At 41.5% G+C, this 17,885-nt stretch overlaps 1 protein-coding gene across 1 annotated transcript in view; it reads right to left on the reverse strand.

Moving 5' to 3' along the window:
* The window catches only part of COL17A1 (collagen type XVII alpha 1 chain), a 56,144-nt gene extending 45,333 nt beyond the window's left edge, over positions 1-10,811 (reverse strand). Inside the window, exons 1-5 of the mRNA XM_025395555.1 lie at positions 10,577-10,811; positions 4,997-5,056; positions 2,869-2,913; positions 1,770-1,874; positions 644-772 (exon numbers count right to left, since the gene is read on the reverse strand). Coding sequence (XP_025251340.1) covers positions 644-772; positions 1,770-1,874; positions 2,869-2,913; positions 4,997-5,045 — 328 coding nt within the window. The 5' untranslated portion in view covers positions 5,046-5,056; positions 10,577-10,811. The remainder of the gene's footprint in view (positions 1-643; positions 773-1,769; positions 1,875-2,868; positions 2,914-4,996; positions 5,057-10,576) is intronic.
* Between the last annotated feature and the right edge of the window lie 7,074 nt (positions 10,812-17,885).

A 17,885-nucleotide genomic window follows, 5' to 3' on the forward strand; every position in this document is an offset into this window, starting at 1 on the left:
GGCTTCCCATTGCATATGGAATAAAGTCTAAACCTCTTATCCCAGCACTGAATCTGAGTCCCTCAAACCTTTTGCACATAAGTACCCCTGAATTTCCGACTTAAGCCCCAGGCTCTCCTGGCTGTCTTTGCTTATGCTGCTGCTCCCACAGCTTGGACAGCCCCATCTCTCCATCTTTGGGTAACAAACTCTTACTCATCATGAGGACCCAGCTCAGATGTCACCCACTCCATAGAATTTTCCCTGATTTCCTCAGCTTAAAATGATAATCTCCATCTGCTTTACACAATTGTATTTTATCTGTCATCTTAACTTGTCTATTAGACTATAGGTCCTGAAGACAAGATCCATGTCTGATTCATTTAAGCATTCATAAAGCCTTTCTACACAGTGTTAAACACATAGCAGGTGCTGGATAAAATACTAGTTGGAAAAGTAACTAAATGGGTGAATGAGTGAATAAATGAGGTAGTGAATGAATGAATGAAGTCTTCAAGTAATGAAAGTCCATAAAAGAAATGAAGGAGGAGTGGGGAGAAAGGTGAGGGGCAGACACAGGTGCCCAGGATGTAAATCTTCAAAGAATGAGTGAAGTTGCTTGGGGAAGAGAATGGTTCTCTTGTATGGTTAGTGGGACTGATACCTTCATACGCATGGCGGGTAACGTGAGTTTTCCTTTCAAAGGTTGAGCCTGGGGAGTTGGGCAGAGGGGAGGCAGGTGAGTGAGCCCTCCTGTAACTAGAGGTGGAGGCATGGCCTCGTGTGCTTCCAGCTGCAAGAGGGGAAAAGCATAAGTTTTCAGTGCTTCAGCAGAGAGGTGAACCAAATGGTTACTGTGACCCAACTACATTAACCAAGTACACTCAGGGAGGGCTTTCGGGAGGGCACAGCTGAAAGGGGCCACCTCAGCATTCCCCCAGCTGTTCATAAATGGAAAGGTGGAATTATTGCCTGGGAAAGTCCTTCCTGTGCATGGTTACCATGCATGGAAATGGAAAGGATTTGGCAGCATTTTTCTTGTAGACACTGCTTGGAAGGACTAGAATATAATCCAGCTTGGAAGTGTGCCTCAACAGGTAAGGGCAGGTGTTTCTTTTGGTCAACCTGGCTGTTCTTATGCCTTGGGGCTTCCTTTTTAGTTTTACTTTCAAGTATTTTAAATGGCTTCAGGGGATATCTGGGTGCTTCTTGTTTTTGTTTTGTTTTGCCTTGCTTTGCTTTGTTTTGTTTTAGTTTGAAAGAGTGCTTCACTGGGAACAATGGGCCTGTGTTGGATGCTTGCCCAGTGGAATCTTGCACAGCATGGGATCGCATGTCACCAGCTTCCCTTAGCACAGTAACCCAATCGTTAAGTTTCTTTTGTTGTTGTTAATTCAAATTGTAAACCCTCAGGCGTGCACATCGTTCTCTAAAGAGATGGCTTAAAGAGAGTGATTTAGTGGGGAAATAGCTACCTACCCATGAAGTCTTCTTAATTAATGATAGTTATTTATATTGTGGACTTAATGAAAATGGATCTGATTTTAAGCAGGCTTCAAATGCTGATGATTTATAATTTACACTCCCATTCTCCACCCCTGCCGTCCAATGGCTGCGTGTTATTTAGGTAACTCTTGGGGGCATTTGGAATGGATGACAGGTGATTGTAATTGTCCCTCTTGTGCACTGATTCAAAATCGTGTCTGCCCTGTGTCCTGTGTAGGACTTTCTTGGTGTCTCTCTCTTTGTCACCCATTCTTCCCTGACCCGTTGCACCAGTGGGCACTCACTTGAGTTTATGTAGCCGCTGCTGCCATGAGTCAGGCTTTGTTTCTCCAGCCGGCTCCCTCCACCAAAAGAGCCTGTTTTGGCATAGCCATTGCTGGTCCCGCCTTCTGCCAGGAACAAAAGCAGGTGACAGTTTCAGGGTGGAGTCAGGCCAGAGGATCTCCTGTCCCCCACCATGTGGAAGCCTTCCCTGGTTTTTCACCAGGACCTTCTTAGTTTGGGGTCCCTTTCTCACCTACATTATAAGATGCAAGCTGCCATGCTCCAGTTTCATTGTTTTTTGTTTTGTTTTGTTTTATACAAATATCTAGAGTGAGTATTCCACCTGATTTAAAAGAAAAGTCTCCTGGGTGGAATATAGCAAGTTGCATATTAGGAAATTTTAAATATTAGAAAAGGCTGAGCGATGAAAGCTCCTTGAGTCCAGGACCTGGTTGGGCTTGCTTTTTCTGAGTGCCTGGTCAGCACCCAGGCATGGCAGCGCCTAGAAGTGCTGGAAGGGCGTGTGGCAGCTCTGTGTTGCTGGTGGTCCACCTGGCAGCCCATCACTGCTCCAACTTCACCTGCTGGTGGGTGGGCTCTCCTCATCACCAAGGAACAAGGCTCCCTGGAGGTGGGGGCAGGGGGTAGGTTTTGAGCTCAGATCAATATTACAGGAGTGATAGGAGCTCCTGGACAAAAAAAGTAGCCTCAACAAGAAGCTTGACTGGTAGCCCCCAATCCCTGCTCAGGATAGATGAGATATCCAATATTTTAGCATCTGAAATAGGCAAATCTACAGAGACAGTAGATTTGTGGTTTCCAGGGGCTGAGGAGAGAGGAGGGAGAATAAGGAATGACTGCTAATGGTCACTTCTTTTTGCGGAGCCATGGAAATCTTCTAAAATTGAACTGTAAACATGGCTGCATAACTTGGTAAATATACTAGCAATCACTGAATTATACATTTCAAACTGGTGAATTCTGTTGTATAGAAATTAATGTCAATATAGCTGTTAAAAAAGATTTCAAAAGTTTTGGAGCTCCCATGGAGAAGGTTACAAGTGTGGGGCCCTTCAAATGTGACCTACTGAAAAGAAAGCTATTGAGGTAATTACTTACTTGGTGGTAAGGATGTAAGTCTTGTGGTTACTGTTTCAGTGACAACTAGAAAAAGACAAAGAAAAGGTGAGTTCTTATGTAATACACTGACACCTTTGGATCTTGGCAAGGTCTAAGCTCTGCCATAGGCTAAGCATATTAAATTAGGTTCGACGTTGATTTTTCTATGCTTGTGCTTTAAGGTGTATGATCTGACCCACTGTGCAAAAAGATATGAGCAATAACAATGGGTTTAATATGCTTGGAAAATAAGTTTATATCTCCTTGGAGCCAAAAGAAGTTAGCCACTGTTTGAAACATGAGTTGTTTTGGTGTTGATGTCTCTCCTTAGACAATTAGATCCAGTCCAGACCTGGTCTGAGGTTGAAGGAGGACCAGGCCCTCTTGTCTCAAGTCACTCTGTTTCTCTGAATTGCTCCTTCCCCATTGTCTCTCAGTCCAGCTGAGACCAACACCCTGGCTGACTTAACTGTGTACTTCTTCATGAATTTGGAGGTGTTCAAGAATATTATGTTTTGTTCTAAAGTCTTCAGGGCAACCCCTGAAGTTGTGGGAAGGAAGGGGGCTCCTGGTAAGTCACATTTGGGGTTTGGCAAAATCAGTGATCCAGGCGCATCACAGACAGACTTGAAGAACCAGCCCCTTGGCCTCTGAAATTTAGTTCCTGTAGTTCTGAGAGATGGTGAATCCATCACTCATGCTTTGACCGTGGCCCTCACTGCTACCTCTGTCTCTGGTGGGTATACAGAAGCCCCTACCTATCTGGGGTTTTTGTTCTTTAAAAGCAAGTTTCCAGTGTGTGTGCCTGCATGCATGTATGCGTGTGTGCTTGCATGCATGTATGCATGCATGCATGTGTGTGTGTGTGGCATGCATGGGCACATACGTGTGGGGAAGGTGGTGAAAGGAGAAAAGAGTAAAGGAAGATGGTGCAGGATCATTTTGTGCTACTTTCACCTGTGCCACTGACACCTGCTCCATCCCACACAACTCTTATTCACACTGTCCTTCTTCATACTGCATTTTGCTCATTAGTTTGGTTGTCCTAGCAAGAAAATGCGCTTATGGACATGCCAGAAACAGTACTTAGTGCATAAAAGGAAATGTTGGCTGGGCGCGGTGGCTCACGCCTATAATCCCAGCACTTTGGGAGGCTGAGGTGGGCGGATCACAAGGTCAGGATTTGAGACCAGCCTGGCCAAAATAGTGAAACCCTGTCTCTACTAAAAATACAAAAAATTAGCTGGGTGTGGTGGTGAGCACCTGTAATCCTAGCTGCTAGGGAGGCTGAGGCAGGAGAATGGCTTGAACCTGGGAGGTAGAGGTTGCAGTGAGCTAAGATTGCACCATTGCACTCCAGCCTGGGTGACAGAGCAAGACTCCGTCTCAAAAAAAAAAAAAAAAAAAAAAAAAAAGGAAATGTTTTTCTAGAGTACAGTGGCAGCTTAATTTGAAAAATAGTCCTTGAGCTTTCACTAAACCTCTCATCGTACAGACCTTTGGTATTCTTTGACACATAAAAATAAATTATTTCCTAACTAAAAGTTTCAAAAGTTTCAAGTCTATGGAGCCAGAATTTTTTTTTTTTTATTGGAGATATATGAAAATCACAGAATAAGTGAAAGAGTTTCCTGACTTAAAGTTGGTAGGAGGAGAGTTTAAATGTCTCTGAATTTATTATTTGGGCAGTTTCACAAAATAAATGTATCTGTTTTCAATTTTCAGTGTAGAGGTCAACTATGATATTAGTTTTATTTCAACTTTGTCTCTGCAATAACTAGGATGTTATTCGTTTAGATTTCTGTTGCCCTGTACCCCTAAATTTGGAAATGATAAAATAAATTATGGTGAATTCATTTAGCATAATGCTATCTCATCATTAAAAATGAGGGTTATAAAAACTATACATGGAAATGACAACCTTCATCATTCAAGAAAAAGCAGGACATCTTTTGACATAAAAATCAACAAGAACTATCTTATGAGAAGGATTAAAGTCCATTTAGGAACACATTTAAACATGATACAGTGGTTGTGGTAGCATTATTAATGAATTACTTATTTTGTTTCCAAATTTTTGTTACTTTTATAATAAAACACATAAATTTAAAAATTCTGATGCTCTTACTTCTTTCAGTGACTTCAGTACCATCTCTGTTTTTCATGGTTACATCCATACCATAGCCACCTGCAGGAAAAATCAGAAACCAGGATAGTCATATTTATCATTGTTTTTTGTAAGTATAGGTCCCCACTGTTGAAGCTGATAACCAAAAACATGATTTCAAGAATTTAAAGCATGATTCTTTCATGTGAGTATTTTTTACAAGATCATTCCCATTTCTTGTAACACGTATAATAGAGATTAATTTAATAGTTCCACTTTGGATTCTATTTTTTTGTGCTGGGATCTTATTTTTCAGTGTCTAGTTGATCAGCCTGCCCCCTGCTGAGCATCAAGAGGCTTACATAGCAGATTAGGTGTCCTGACCTTTGTTTGACTATAAAATCTCCATTCTTTTCTATGGTAATAAATAGCTGAAGGGGATCTGTCAAGGCACTTAGTGCTATCAACTAATTCATTTTAACATCTCCCATAATGTTCAATGTTCTATATGGAGCTCTATGCATATGAGACTTTCATGCTTCATTATTTTAGAGTCTGGAGGTAAGAATGGCACTTGATGGATTTAAATCAGGATAAAAATAATTTTATTTGTCATACTTGTATGGAACTTTACTCTTTTTTTTTTTTTTTTTTTTTGAGACGGAGTCTTGCTCTGTCGCCCAGGCTGGAGTGCAGTGGCGTGATCTCGGCTCACTGCAAGCTCCACCTCCCGGGCTCACGCCATTCTCCTGCCTCAGCCTCCCGAGCAGCTGGGACTACAGGCGCCTGCCACCACGCCCGGCTAATTTTTTGTATTTTTAGTAGAGACGGGGTTTCACCGTGGTCTCGATCTCCTAACCTTGTGATCCGCCCGCCTCGGCCTCCCAAAGTGCTGGGATTACAGGCGTGAGCCACCGCGCCCGGCCTGGAACTTTACTCTTTTCAAAGTATGAAACATTCACTATAATCAGCTCTTGCATGCTTATCTGCAGACATAAGTATGAAAAACAGTTGAACAAAGCCTGTAAAATCTATAGAAGCATGTAGGAAAATACATATTTGTATTTTTTATATTCTCCCTTCACTCTTACTCTGCTTCTGAAAAAGAAAACCAGTGCAATCTTGTCCACCGTGTCCCTCAGCATGGATGGTATGAGGCAGGGCTGTTGCCAAAGGGCAGTGGGAAAGAAGGCTCAAGTGTTAAACACACAGGAATGCACAGCAAAGTTTCCGTCCCAACTGGGCTCTTCTCTTCTTGCTGTGCTGCCTGACCCCAGGTTCTGAAAGGACCTGAAATCAGACTTTCCCAGTGATTCTCTCCCTTCCTCTAACTTTCTCTTCCTCCAAAAGTTTATCTTTTGGTTGTAGTTCGAACTGGGTTCTAGAATGCTGAGGCACACTGCTTCTGCCAGGTGCCCCTTGCTTGAAGAGCTCTCCTTCCAGTCTCTGCCTAGTGCCTTCAGGCTCGACTTACCCAGTAGGCAAAGTGGGCACAGTGCCTAGGCCCACAGCACATTTTGGGGCCCACAAAATGTTTACTTTTAACATCAGAAGGAAAAATGAACAGAATCTAATCTGGATTATGTCCTTCTTTATACCAATGCAGTTGTAAAATAGAATTTTAAAAAGTTTTTTGATGGAGGAAGGGGCCTACAAAGGCAAAAGTGTCTAGGGACCATGAAAGTCATACTGTGGCTCTGGGTGACTTCCCTGATGAAAACCAAGACCAAATGAGACCAGCTGATCAACGATCTGGTAGAATAACCAAGATTCGTACACTTAGCTTCAGGGCCTGGTAAATGTGCCAACTTCTTGCTCATTGGTGTTTCTCAAACACAGCTCAAGGCAAGGAATGAGGCATCATGGAAAAAATCCTAGCTGGATCTGAGAAGCCACAGAATGTCTTTATAGGTATGTTTCCTGGAGCTCAGAGGAGGGGCTCCATACACAGTTTAACAAAGGAGTCTAGCCTCATTAAAGGACAAACCTGGCCAGTGAATCTGTCTGCATTCCAGCTATAACCTATATGACTTATGTCATGCAAACCTACGTGCAACTGGACACCTTCTTTGCAATCCTTTGTTTAAGCATTAATTTGATACCTCTGAAACCCTTCTCTGACTTTCTTTTTAAAAAATAGACAATAAGCTGTGGATCAGGAGGCATTTGGGGAGATTAAACCTTTAAATGCACCTGGCAGTCAGTGGGGAGGTGACTAGCTTTCTAGGATGGTACCTGAATTGATATGAAATATTACTATGAAATGAACTGTTTATAACAATCCACAGAAACTTTTACTTCCTACAAGTTATTGCTTATTTTGATCTTTCAGTGAAAGTTGCTGCTAACAGCTATACATTTGGGATTGGCTGGATGGGTTCCACTTGCAGTCATTTAGGAAGATGGATCATGACTCTGTTTGCTAAGAGTACAGTCTCCAGGCAGCAAACCTGGAAAGTTTTGCTTGTTCTTTCATTATCCAGAAAAATAGCAGGCATTTCTAGGCCCTCCATCTTTTCCCTGAATCCCGACGACAAAGGATTTCTGCAGTAAAAAGCCAAGGGTTCCCACCTTCCAGATGGCGTGAAGTGATGACCTACTTAGAAATCAGATGCCTTCCTTCAGGGCCTGGGAGCTCCTCATTGGAAGGTACTTTGTGGATGTAACCGGCTCTAGGTAGGTACAGGTAGATGCCTGTCTCTCAGTCTGAAGCCACCCCAATGTCTGTGTGTCCCACTGCCAATCTGAGGTGTCAGGTAAGTGTTGGGAGACTGATTCCTTTAAACCAAATATAAGAGGAAACTTTCTATAAGTGAGTTATATTAAATGGAGAATGATGGCGTGGCGCACAAGCCTGGACTAGGATCTTCCCATGGGACCTACAGTATATTCCCAGGACTTCTTTTTTACACATTTTAAGTGCTGATAGTTTTTTAAAAGTGTAACATTAGGAAAAGGAACGTTTCCTGCCTAGGTATGTGCCTGCGCCTGCCTATCCTAGCAGGATTCACCAGTGTGTTCATCTTCCCAAAGCCCTACTTAATGGAAGCACTGTCAAATAACATAATTTTTAACTTCTCAGATAGTTGGGCCACTTCACTAGAACTAAGGATGAGCAGATCATTCAAGCTCTCAATTCCAAAATTATACTAATTTCCATCCATAGTTCTAAAGGGTTGCTTTGTGGTTATTTTATAGTTAATGTTTTTGTGAAGGTGTAAAAATGATCCCATGTCACTTTTCTAGGCAAGAAGACACAATTTTAATCACTTTTCTACTTTTATGAGCTTTTTCCTTTCTACTTTTTTTAAATGATGTCACATCTACCTAAAACTATTCAGACGATGCTGCTGTCTAACGTACACACATACACAAGGACAAACCACTGTTAGTGACAGTGAACCATCACGTTAACTGTTTACCATCATATTTGGGTTTAAACCATCACGTTATCTTATTCTAATGACACATGAAACACTTTGTTCTTGATACAACAAAGATAATGAAGAAGCTAAGTATTTTTCTCTCCATCTTTTGTTTTAGGAATGTTTCTATACTCTGTTAGTGAATTGCAAGTATTTTTATAGCTTCTATTACTCCAATCTTTATACACTTTAAGTTTTAAAACAAAACAACAACAAAATTGCCAAAGTATTAGAAAACCATCCACTGGCTATTGACCTGATAACATAGAAGGGCCCAGCAGTTTGACCCAGGAAAGCCAATGCCCTGGAGTTGACTGTCTTGGAGGCTTGGCTTTGTCTCTATAACACCCCGGAGATGGGTTTGCCGCTTGCTACAGTTGGCATCCTGGATTGTCATGACTGGGGGCAGGTGGGATAGGGCACCAGCTTTGTGATTATGCTGGTTTGTTTACAGTTGTGTCCTGCCACTGTTAATAATGGCAAATGAAACAGACAATGTAAACACAGACTTCTTTTTGTTTTTCATAATCTGAGAAGGTAGTTAGTTCTTAGTTCTGGTCAGTTTCACCAATCTAAGGAGTTTTTTCCTATCTTTTTTTTTTTTTTTTTTTGAGACAGAGTCTTGCTCTGTTGCCCAGGTGGGAGTGCAGTGCAACCTTGGCCCACTGCAGCATCCGCCTCCTGGGTTCAAGCAATTCTCCTGCCTCAACCTCCCAAGTAGCTGGGGTTACAGGCACGCACTGCCACGCCCAGCTAATTTTTGCATTTTTAGTAGAGATGGGGTTTCACCATATTGGCCAGGCTGGTCTCGAACTCCTGACCTCAGGTGATCCACCCACCTCGGCCTCCCAAAGTTCCTATTCTTTTTAAAGACAGAATCTGGCTCTGTTGCCCAGGCCAGAGTGCAATGGTGCCATCACGGCTCACTGCAGCCTCAATCTCCTGGGCTTAGGTGATCCTCCCGCCTCAGCCTCCTGAGTAGCTGAGACTATGAGTGTGCACCACCATACTTGGCTAATTTTGTATTTTTTGTAGAGTTGGGGTTTTGCCATATTATCCAGGCTAGTAAGTTTCTCTGCAAGCTTGAAGCAGAGCTGTTCATTTTAATTTTTCCTGTGTAAACTCTGATCAGACTCATGTGGATGTTTTGCAGGGCCTAAGAGTAAAGCAGGACCCCTCTGATTCTCTGGAGTACGTCTGTGTGGGGATAGACATCTGTCTTAGGTTAGCTCTGACAGATCTGTGCCTTAGTTCTAAGAGAGAACATATGGAGGTAAGAAGAAACTATTCTGCTTTTCAAATAAATACCTTTTAAAAATCTCACTACATTTCACAAGTCCACTATTAGACTACTGATTAATTGCTTCTCAAAAAAAGGAATGTGCCAGAGGTTTTGCCTCCACTTCAAAAAGTAAAGTGATAATTTGTCAGTTACCAGTTAACGTCCTCCACTTAGGTATCTAAACTGGTAATTCTCATCTCAAAGTGAATTTTTTTTGGCAGGGGGAAACCCAAGTTGACTCGTAAGAGTATATATACAGGAAACAGTTTTCTTCCTTTTTTTTTCTTCTTCTAAGTTTGATCCTGGAAAATTCCTGAATTAATTAGATCATTTCAAAGATCACACTTTTCTTTAGATTAGAGGTAATTTTACAGCATGGTAAACAGCAATGTTTACCATGTATGGCTTAATCAGAGAGGCCCAGTCAGCACAGGGTTGTTTCTAGAAGGCCCCTTACCTATACTTTAACTTCACCTCTGAGTTGTTCTCTTTGTCCAGTGGAGAGAGAGAGACAGAGGGAAGAGGAGAGCAAGATAGTGAGAGGGGAAACTGAGATTGGAAGAGAAGGAATTATAAGGCCGTATCATATTCTAAATAAAACAACACAAGTCATTTTACAATGCTGAAAACAATACAGAAAGATCTTGCCTCTAGACCCCGCTATGTTTTAACCAGCCTTCTCCTTTCCCCCACTTATTTCCTTTGAAAGACCTACCCTAAGCAGAATGCATACAACAAAGTCATCTTTTATAACCAATTAATCACTTTAACCAGAATGCTAGAAACTGCAGAACTTCATCTTCTTTTCTCCAATAAACACTTACTTTCTAAACAGCAAACCTTACATCAAAGTCTCAGAGAAAGGCAGAAAGGTCAGTCTTCCTGTTTACTTACCTGGTTTGAGGTTTTGAAGGAATTGGAAACAACTTTGAATAAATCCCCCTCTCTCTTTCTTCCCCTGATGTTTTCTTCTAGAAATTTGCAGTGCTCACTTTTTTTTTATCCAGACCCAGCCAAGGTGTGTTAAAGCTGAGTGATCTTTCAAAAATGTTCACTTCTCTTTCTCTCCACCTTGTTTCTTTCAACTCTTTGCTTCCAAACAAGTCCTGACAAAGGTGTGTCGTGGTTTACAGCGTTACTCCACCCTTCCAATTATCTGACACTTGCTGGATTTAAAAAAAAAAAAAATCTGCCTGCAGGAATCAAACTTTACTGGAGGCAGAAAGCTTCTCCTTCCAGAATTCCAGATTAACTGTTTATAGGCCCATGGGGAAAAGGAAACAAAAGACCAGCATAAAGGAAATGCTTTTTTATTGCCTACCTTCTATGGCTGGAGAACTGCCACAACTTTGTGGCAGTACCCTTTCTCAGTGCCATGGGTACTGGAATCCCACTGCATGATTCAGGAGTGGTCTAGGCACATGGATGGCCTGTGGTCCTAGTGCCCGAGCCCTAGAGAAACTGAAGTTGGCAGGATTTATATTCAAGATCTCTTTCCCCTATAGATGTCTTTGTCCTCTTTCCACTCTTGTGACTCAAGGCAGGTCAAGCCTATCTGGAGAAAATAGTTGGTGAACTAATTCATAATATGCTAATGACTGAATGTACTGAGCAATTGGTGGGGTAGGGGTTCATTTTACAAAAGAGGCAACCAGATATAGTGATGCTGACCTAAAAGAGTGACATGTTAGTGATGGAATTTTAGGCATTTAGCCACCTAATAATGGAGAGAGGTGCTGTTGGGGAGTGATAAGGACCTTCCTGTCCTTCAAATCAGGTGACCACATAGTCTCCATACACCTAAAGACATGTGTGGGCTTCCAGATGTCCTGCAACTCCAAGTACATCCTGGGGACCTTTAGATTTCCCTAGATGGTCTACTTGCATCAATCAGGATAATTTTTGTGAATACCTGGATAGCATCTGGCTTTCCAGGGGGCCCAAAGACTAGCTTGAGACCCTTAGTGTTGGTAAAATGGGAAGTCTGACCCTGGAACTCACTCAGGCAGTCCTTTGAGGCCATAGCACATTCCTGGCACCCAGCATCACAATGGGATCCCCAGTTCTGAGGCATTATCCTAAGATACTGGAAGGGAGCAGTGGGGCCCCTACGGCATAGCACTGACGTACGACTGCACCTTGCTATTGTGGGCACTGCATCCCATGGAAGGGTAGCAGACCACGGCAACACCTGCGGGGCTCTTGCTCCTAAGCTGCCCATATTCCACACTGGAGTATGCATTTCAGAACACTTTCAATGATGCAGAATTTGACACTGCTTTCCCCAAATAAATACTCAACATGTCTTCCATCAGTCCTATAGGAGAAGAACACTGAAGGACCCAGAACACACAAAGCTTTCAGCATAAAATAGACATGACCCTGCATCATTTATTCCTTTATTCATGAATTCAAGAATTAAACAAAAAGATATTGGCTCCTGCTTGGAGCCAGGCATTAAACTATGTGCTAAGAGTTTGGTGGTGAAATATGGACATATTTCCTGTGCTTATGGAGTTCACAGTCTAATGGAAGAAGACAGGCCTTACATAATATATTAGTCGGTGAGGGTTCCCGTAACAAAATACCACGAACCGAGTGGCTTAAGCAACACAAATTTATTTTTTCACAGTTCTGTGGGCTGGAAGTTGAAGATCAATGTGTCAGGAGGTTTGATTTCTCCTGAGACCCCCTCTCCTTGGCTTGCAGATGGCCGCCTTCTTGCAGTGTCCTCACATGGCCTTTCTCTGTGCATGCACATCCCTGGTGTCTCTCTCTGTGTGTCCTAATCTCCTCTTCTTATAAGGACACAGTCAGATCGAATTAGAGTCCACCCTGATGGGCTCCTTTTTACTTAAATTTAACTACTTCTTTAAAAACCCTATCTTCAAATAAACTCACTGAGACACTAGTGATTAGGGCTTCACATATGAATTTCAGAGGGACGCAATTCAGTCTATAACAGTTATGTACAATATATAATTGCAGATTGTATATATATATATATATTATAAGAGCAACTGCAAGAATGTGATAACTATTATAAAGAAAGTGTACCGACTTGAGGCCAGGAGTTCAAGACCAGCCTGGGCAGCATAGCAAGACCCTGTCTCTACTGAAAAAAAAAAATAGCTGGGTATGATGGCATATACCTGCAGTCCCAGTTACTCGGGTGGTTGAGGCAGGAGAATCACAAGAGCCTAGCTGTTCAAGGTTACAGTGAGCTATGATGGCGCCAATGCACTCTAGCCTGGGTGACAGAGCAAGATCAGAAAGAAAGAGTACTGGGTACTATGAGAGCATAAGAAGAGACATAATCTTGGAGAGGAGTGTTAGGGAAAGTCGTGCTACATAAGTGATAGGTGAAGGTTGAAAAGAGATCAACACAGGTGAAGGGCAGGTTGGAGAGTGTTCTAATATCTAGATGGAGCAAGAGTCTCTGAGAAGTCTCTCAAGTGGAAGCTGCATGGTGAGATGGGGGAACAGTGATGAGGCCAATTTGCTCAAAAGCATCAAGTGAAGGGAGGCAGGCAGTGAGCGAGAGGCTGGCAAGGGAGGCAGGACTAGATCACACAGGGCCTCACAGGCTGTGGAGGGACGTGTTTTGGGTTATGTGACAAATGTTCTTAAGTTGACATTAAGGAGCAACTCGCTACGGGCACTGTGTGGGTGTTCAGATTATTGATCCCAGGAAAGAAGAGCAACTGCAACTAATGCTTTCTAGAACTACTGTGAGGCAGATATTTTACATCCATTCTCTAACACAATCCCCACAATGACTCCGAGAGGTATGTACCATTATTATCTTCATTTTATAGCTGAGAAAAGTGAAGTTTAACTGAGTAACAGGCTAAAGGTCTTCCATCTCGTAAGTGGCAGAGTCTAATAGATTCCACTTGACTCTTGAACCTTCATTTCCTGCCTTGTGTATTATTAAAATTTAAGTCTGCTCATAACTGTGAACTGAAAGAAAATAGGCAATATTAGAACAGATCAGGCTGAGAGCAAATTATAACTAAAAAAAAAAAAAACTCAAAACCATCTGAACAGTGAGGATGTTTTCAGTTAACAGCAGTATGGTATTGGAATAGTTTATTGATAGTTTTAGATAGAAATCTGTTTATAGAACTCAGCAACCACAGACCAATCAATTATTCAACTATAACAACTATATAAAACCAAACACACAGGCCAGGCATTGTGGCTTATACCTATAATCCCAGCACTCTGGGACGCCAAGGCAGGAGGATCTCTTGAGGCCAGGAGTCTAAGAGTAGCCTGGGCAACATAGTGAGATCCCATCTCTACAAAATAAAAATAAATTAAAAAATAAAATAAAACTAACATGCTAAGCAACCATCAGAATCAGCATGGATGGTATTTTCCTTCCCTTGGGTTCCTATAAAAATATTGGTATTCTCCAGGTACAATAAAACAATCAGATCTATAACAGATAACCCCTGAAGTTAATCAGTCAAGGATCCTCTAAGCTAACTCAACAGCTGATAAGACTGCACGTCTGTGTGTGCACGTGCTGGTTCTCACATATTCAGATGTGCATGTGTGAGTAGTGTTTACAGAGTCCTATATTAGGCATTTTGGGGGAGAAGAAAAAAGAATTCAGGTGCTCACATTCTAGTTATTCAGTGTTCATAGTTTATTGTACTTGGCAAATCTGTGAGTAAGACATGGTACATGGAGTGAAAGAAACTTCATTTAACATTTATATATTAAGTTCCTACCATATGCCTGGTAGTAAGGGAGTTGTTTTTTAAATGTTTTTAAATTAACCAGAAAACAACAAAATTCTTGCCAAAATGAAGAAGCAAAGAGTCAACTTTAGGAAATAGAAGTGACTAAGACACCGGAAAGGTGTTTTTTGCTCTCTGACTGTGTTTGGAGCTGCGTTAATGAGTCACAGTAATCCATTTTTGATGGACTAGAAAGGAAAGTACCTTAAAAGGCAACCTGGAAAAATAGTTATACTTCCAAAATTATCGACTGACTTTTAAATACGCTGGGGAGAAAGAGTGTCTTTTCATGTGTGGCCCAGATTGGCACCAAGTGACCAGATGCATCACTCTCTGAGCAGCGTGAGTACAGGCAGACTCTGCTTTATGTGGCTGATGTGTTTCTGAAAAGGGATTTGTTTTTGGTAACCAGACTGAGTGCTTTTGCCAAGTGACTATTCCCTACCTTATGGAATGTTTGTAGACGCATATTTTCTTTATGTGTTCGGTTTAAAGGGGTGTACCCAATAGGTGGATTTCTACCTATTCTATGATTCTTCTCTCATAAAAACAGTATCACATGATAGTGCCATGATGTGTTTATGATACTTTCACCAGGTATCCTATAGCTTTGGGACACATTTTGCCCTCCATTCTCAAGAGATAATAAGAAATAAAGTTCTCTGAGAAGGAGGTGAGAGAAAACAATTTTATATTTTCTGAGGTAATTCCAGTATCTACAATTGCTGATTCAGCTCTTTTGTTGGACAGTAAATCCACTGATTTTTTTTAAAAAACCTAATTCTTACATATTAAATAAAAATAATACAACAATTATTTGTTACAGTTTTCTACTACTGTTCGAAGACTGGAAGACCATCTTCCTGTTTGGCTTCTTTGCTTAGCATGTGCTACTAGATAAGACTTCTCTATACACAATTATGACAATATCATATGTCATGGTGTGTTGAATTGTTTGGCTTTTGGAAGGACATAGCTGAGTAGTACCAACTCCTGCCCTTCCCATGTGGGCTTGTTGAATTATCGCCAGTTGTGTTCCTTGCTGCCTTGATTATAATAACAAAGCACCCTGGTTTCCTTTTCTTCCATTCCCAACTTCAGATCTATTCATTCATTTTTCCATTCAAAACTCATATTTGTTGAGTGAGTGGACTACCACCTATGGACTGTCTATCATGAGCAAGGCATGAGGTGTATAAATACAATTGAGGGTGAAATATAAAACCTGCCTTCCAGTAATTTACAACATAAAAAGAAAAAATATATGAACACAGTCACCACATATACCAATAATTACAACATACGGAAGAATATAAACCACAAGAGAACAGTTAAGGACTATGAAAATCCACTCTCAGCTGTGAACATCAGTCAAAGCTTCACAAAAGAGGAGTCATTTGAGCTGGGCCTTAAAGGATCGGGGGTGGTGAGAAGCCAAGGCTGAAGAAGATATTTCAAGCACAGAGTCCAGCACGAGAGGCACAGATGCAGGACAGAGGAAGGCTTGGGTGGAGAGTGGCGGAGCATAGTGTGAGAAGGAGAGAAGGAGGAGAGGTGGGAAGGGTAGGATGCACCTACCCTTCAGAGAGAGTCTGAAGTGCCAGTCTGCGGCATGTTGGTGTCATTCTGAGGGTGAGGGGGGGTTGCCGAAGGTTCAGCTGGGCTGAACAAAGATAAATTCGGTGATAGTGTAGACAGTGGAGTAGAACAGAAAGAGGCAAGATAGACTGATGGGGACGCTCTGGCAGCAGTTTAGTGAAGAGCCTGAGCTTTAGCAAGGCAAAGGTGAAAAAGAAAAAGGAACTGAGCAGCGCAAGATCAGCCAGGTTGGACAGAGACAATGATATTTAGTGGTTGCTGTTAAGATGAGGGAGACTGCAGGGCCTAGGATGATGCTGAGATTTTTCCAAGCCAACCACTAACTACAGCACTTCCCTCCCCTTCTCTGCCAAGTTACCTTTCTCAAAAGTCCCATGTTAGAGATTACTTTCTGGTGGAGGATATAAAAACAATAACAACAACAAAAAGTGTATTCCCTTTGGTTTGCACTCTTCCCTGCTCCCATTTTGTCCTGTGTTCACCAGCTAACATTATCAATGGGAAATGAGTTAAAAAAAAGAAAAAAAAAAAGATTCCATTCTCTGGACTTGAAGAACTTAGACATTAAGAATATAGGATTACATTAGAATATATCACCTATAGATGATGCATTTAATTAAAGCAACCATAGGTTATTTCTAACACATGGCCTACTAAATTATTTCTAACTTATTTCAAGTAATTGAACAATTATAAATTAGCTTTATCAAAAGACAAAAATGAGCCAAAGAAAAATCTGTGCAGTGTTAGCCTTAGCACTTGCTCCCCTTTTGCTAGAGTTTGAATCTGTCCCCCAAAGTTCATGTGTTGGAAACTTAATCCTCAATGCAACAATGTTAAGAGGTGGGACCTTTAAGAGGTGATTAGGTCATGACTCTACCCTCATTAATAGATTAATGGCATTATCTCAAGAGTAGATTTGTTATCTCTGGAGTTGGTTCCTTATAAAAGGATGAGTTTAACCCCCTTCTCTCTCTCTCTCACCCATATGAGGCGTTCTGTTATGTTATGATATAACAAGAAGGCCCTCACCAGATGCCAGCCCCTCAATCTTGGACTTCCCAGCCTCCAGAATTGTGAGAAATATTTTTTAAAATAAATTACTCTTTGGTATTCTGTTATAGCAGCACAAATCAGACTAGGACACCCTTTATAATCAGAGAAAAATATCCTTTTGATTCCAAAAGATTAGCAGAAGAAATGAAAATCCTCCCATCAGGATGGGAAGTGACTTCTAGTTTTATGCTTGGCAGTGTTTACCTACCCACCCTGGTAGAGTTAAGCCTCTCTAAGAACTGGGGCAAGCCAAGTCATGTGCACTTTATTTGCTCAGAAATGACATGGGAGGGATGTCAGGAGCAGCAAGAAGAGGAAGAGTTTAATACTGCTCACAGAAAAAGATAGGCTCTCAAAATCTGATTATTTTATAGAAATAGACCAGTTATTTGAAATTTGTGTTAGGCTTGATCCCTATTGGGGGGGCAACAAAAAAATTCAACAAAACAGCTGGAAGCCACCTGATAGATGGATTTGCCAGAGTGCTGAAAATTCTGCATAAGGATGAGCATTCTCTTATGCTGCAGGCCATGATTCAGGAGATGGGCTTAGTTTTCACAAAACATGTCTACACAGGACTATCTTCATTAATATAAAGACCGCACCCTATTACCTGGCTTGTGGTTGCCACTATTTTCCTCAAGGATATATCTGTAGTACATGAACTCATGCTGAGAATCAGGTCTCATTGCCTGACATACTCACTGACTTAACATTCTACTGATTATAACAGTCATCTAAAAGTTTTTGAACTGTCATTATGCCACTGGTTTCTAATATGTGTTTTTGAGGACCCT

The sequence above is a fragment of the Theropithecus gelada genome, chromosome 9 (assembly GCF_003255815.1).
Source record: "Theropithecus gelada isolate Dixy chromosome 9, Tgel_1.0, whole genome shotgun sequence".
In the NCBI taxonomy this organism is placed as follows: domain Eukaryota; kingdom Metazoa; phylum Chordata; class Mammalia; order Primates; family Cercopithecidae; genus Theropithecus; species Theropithecus gelada.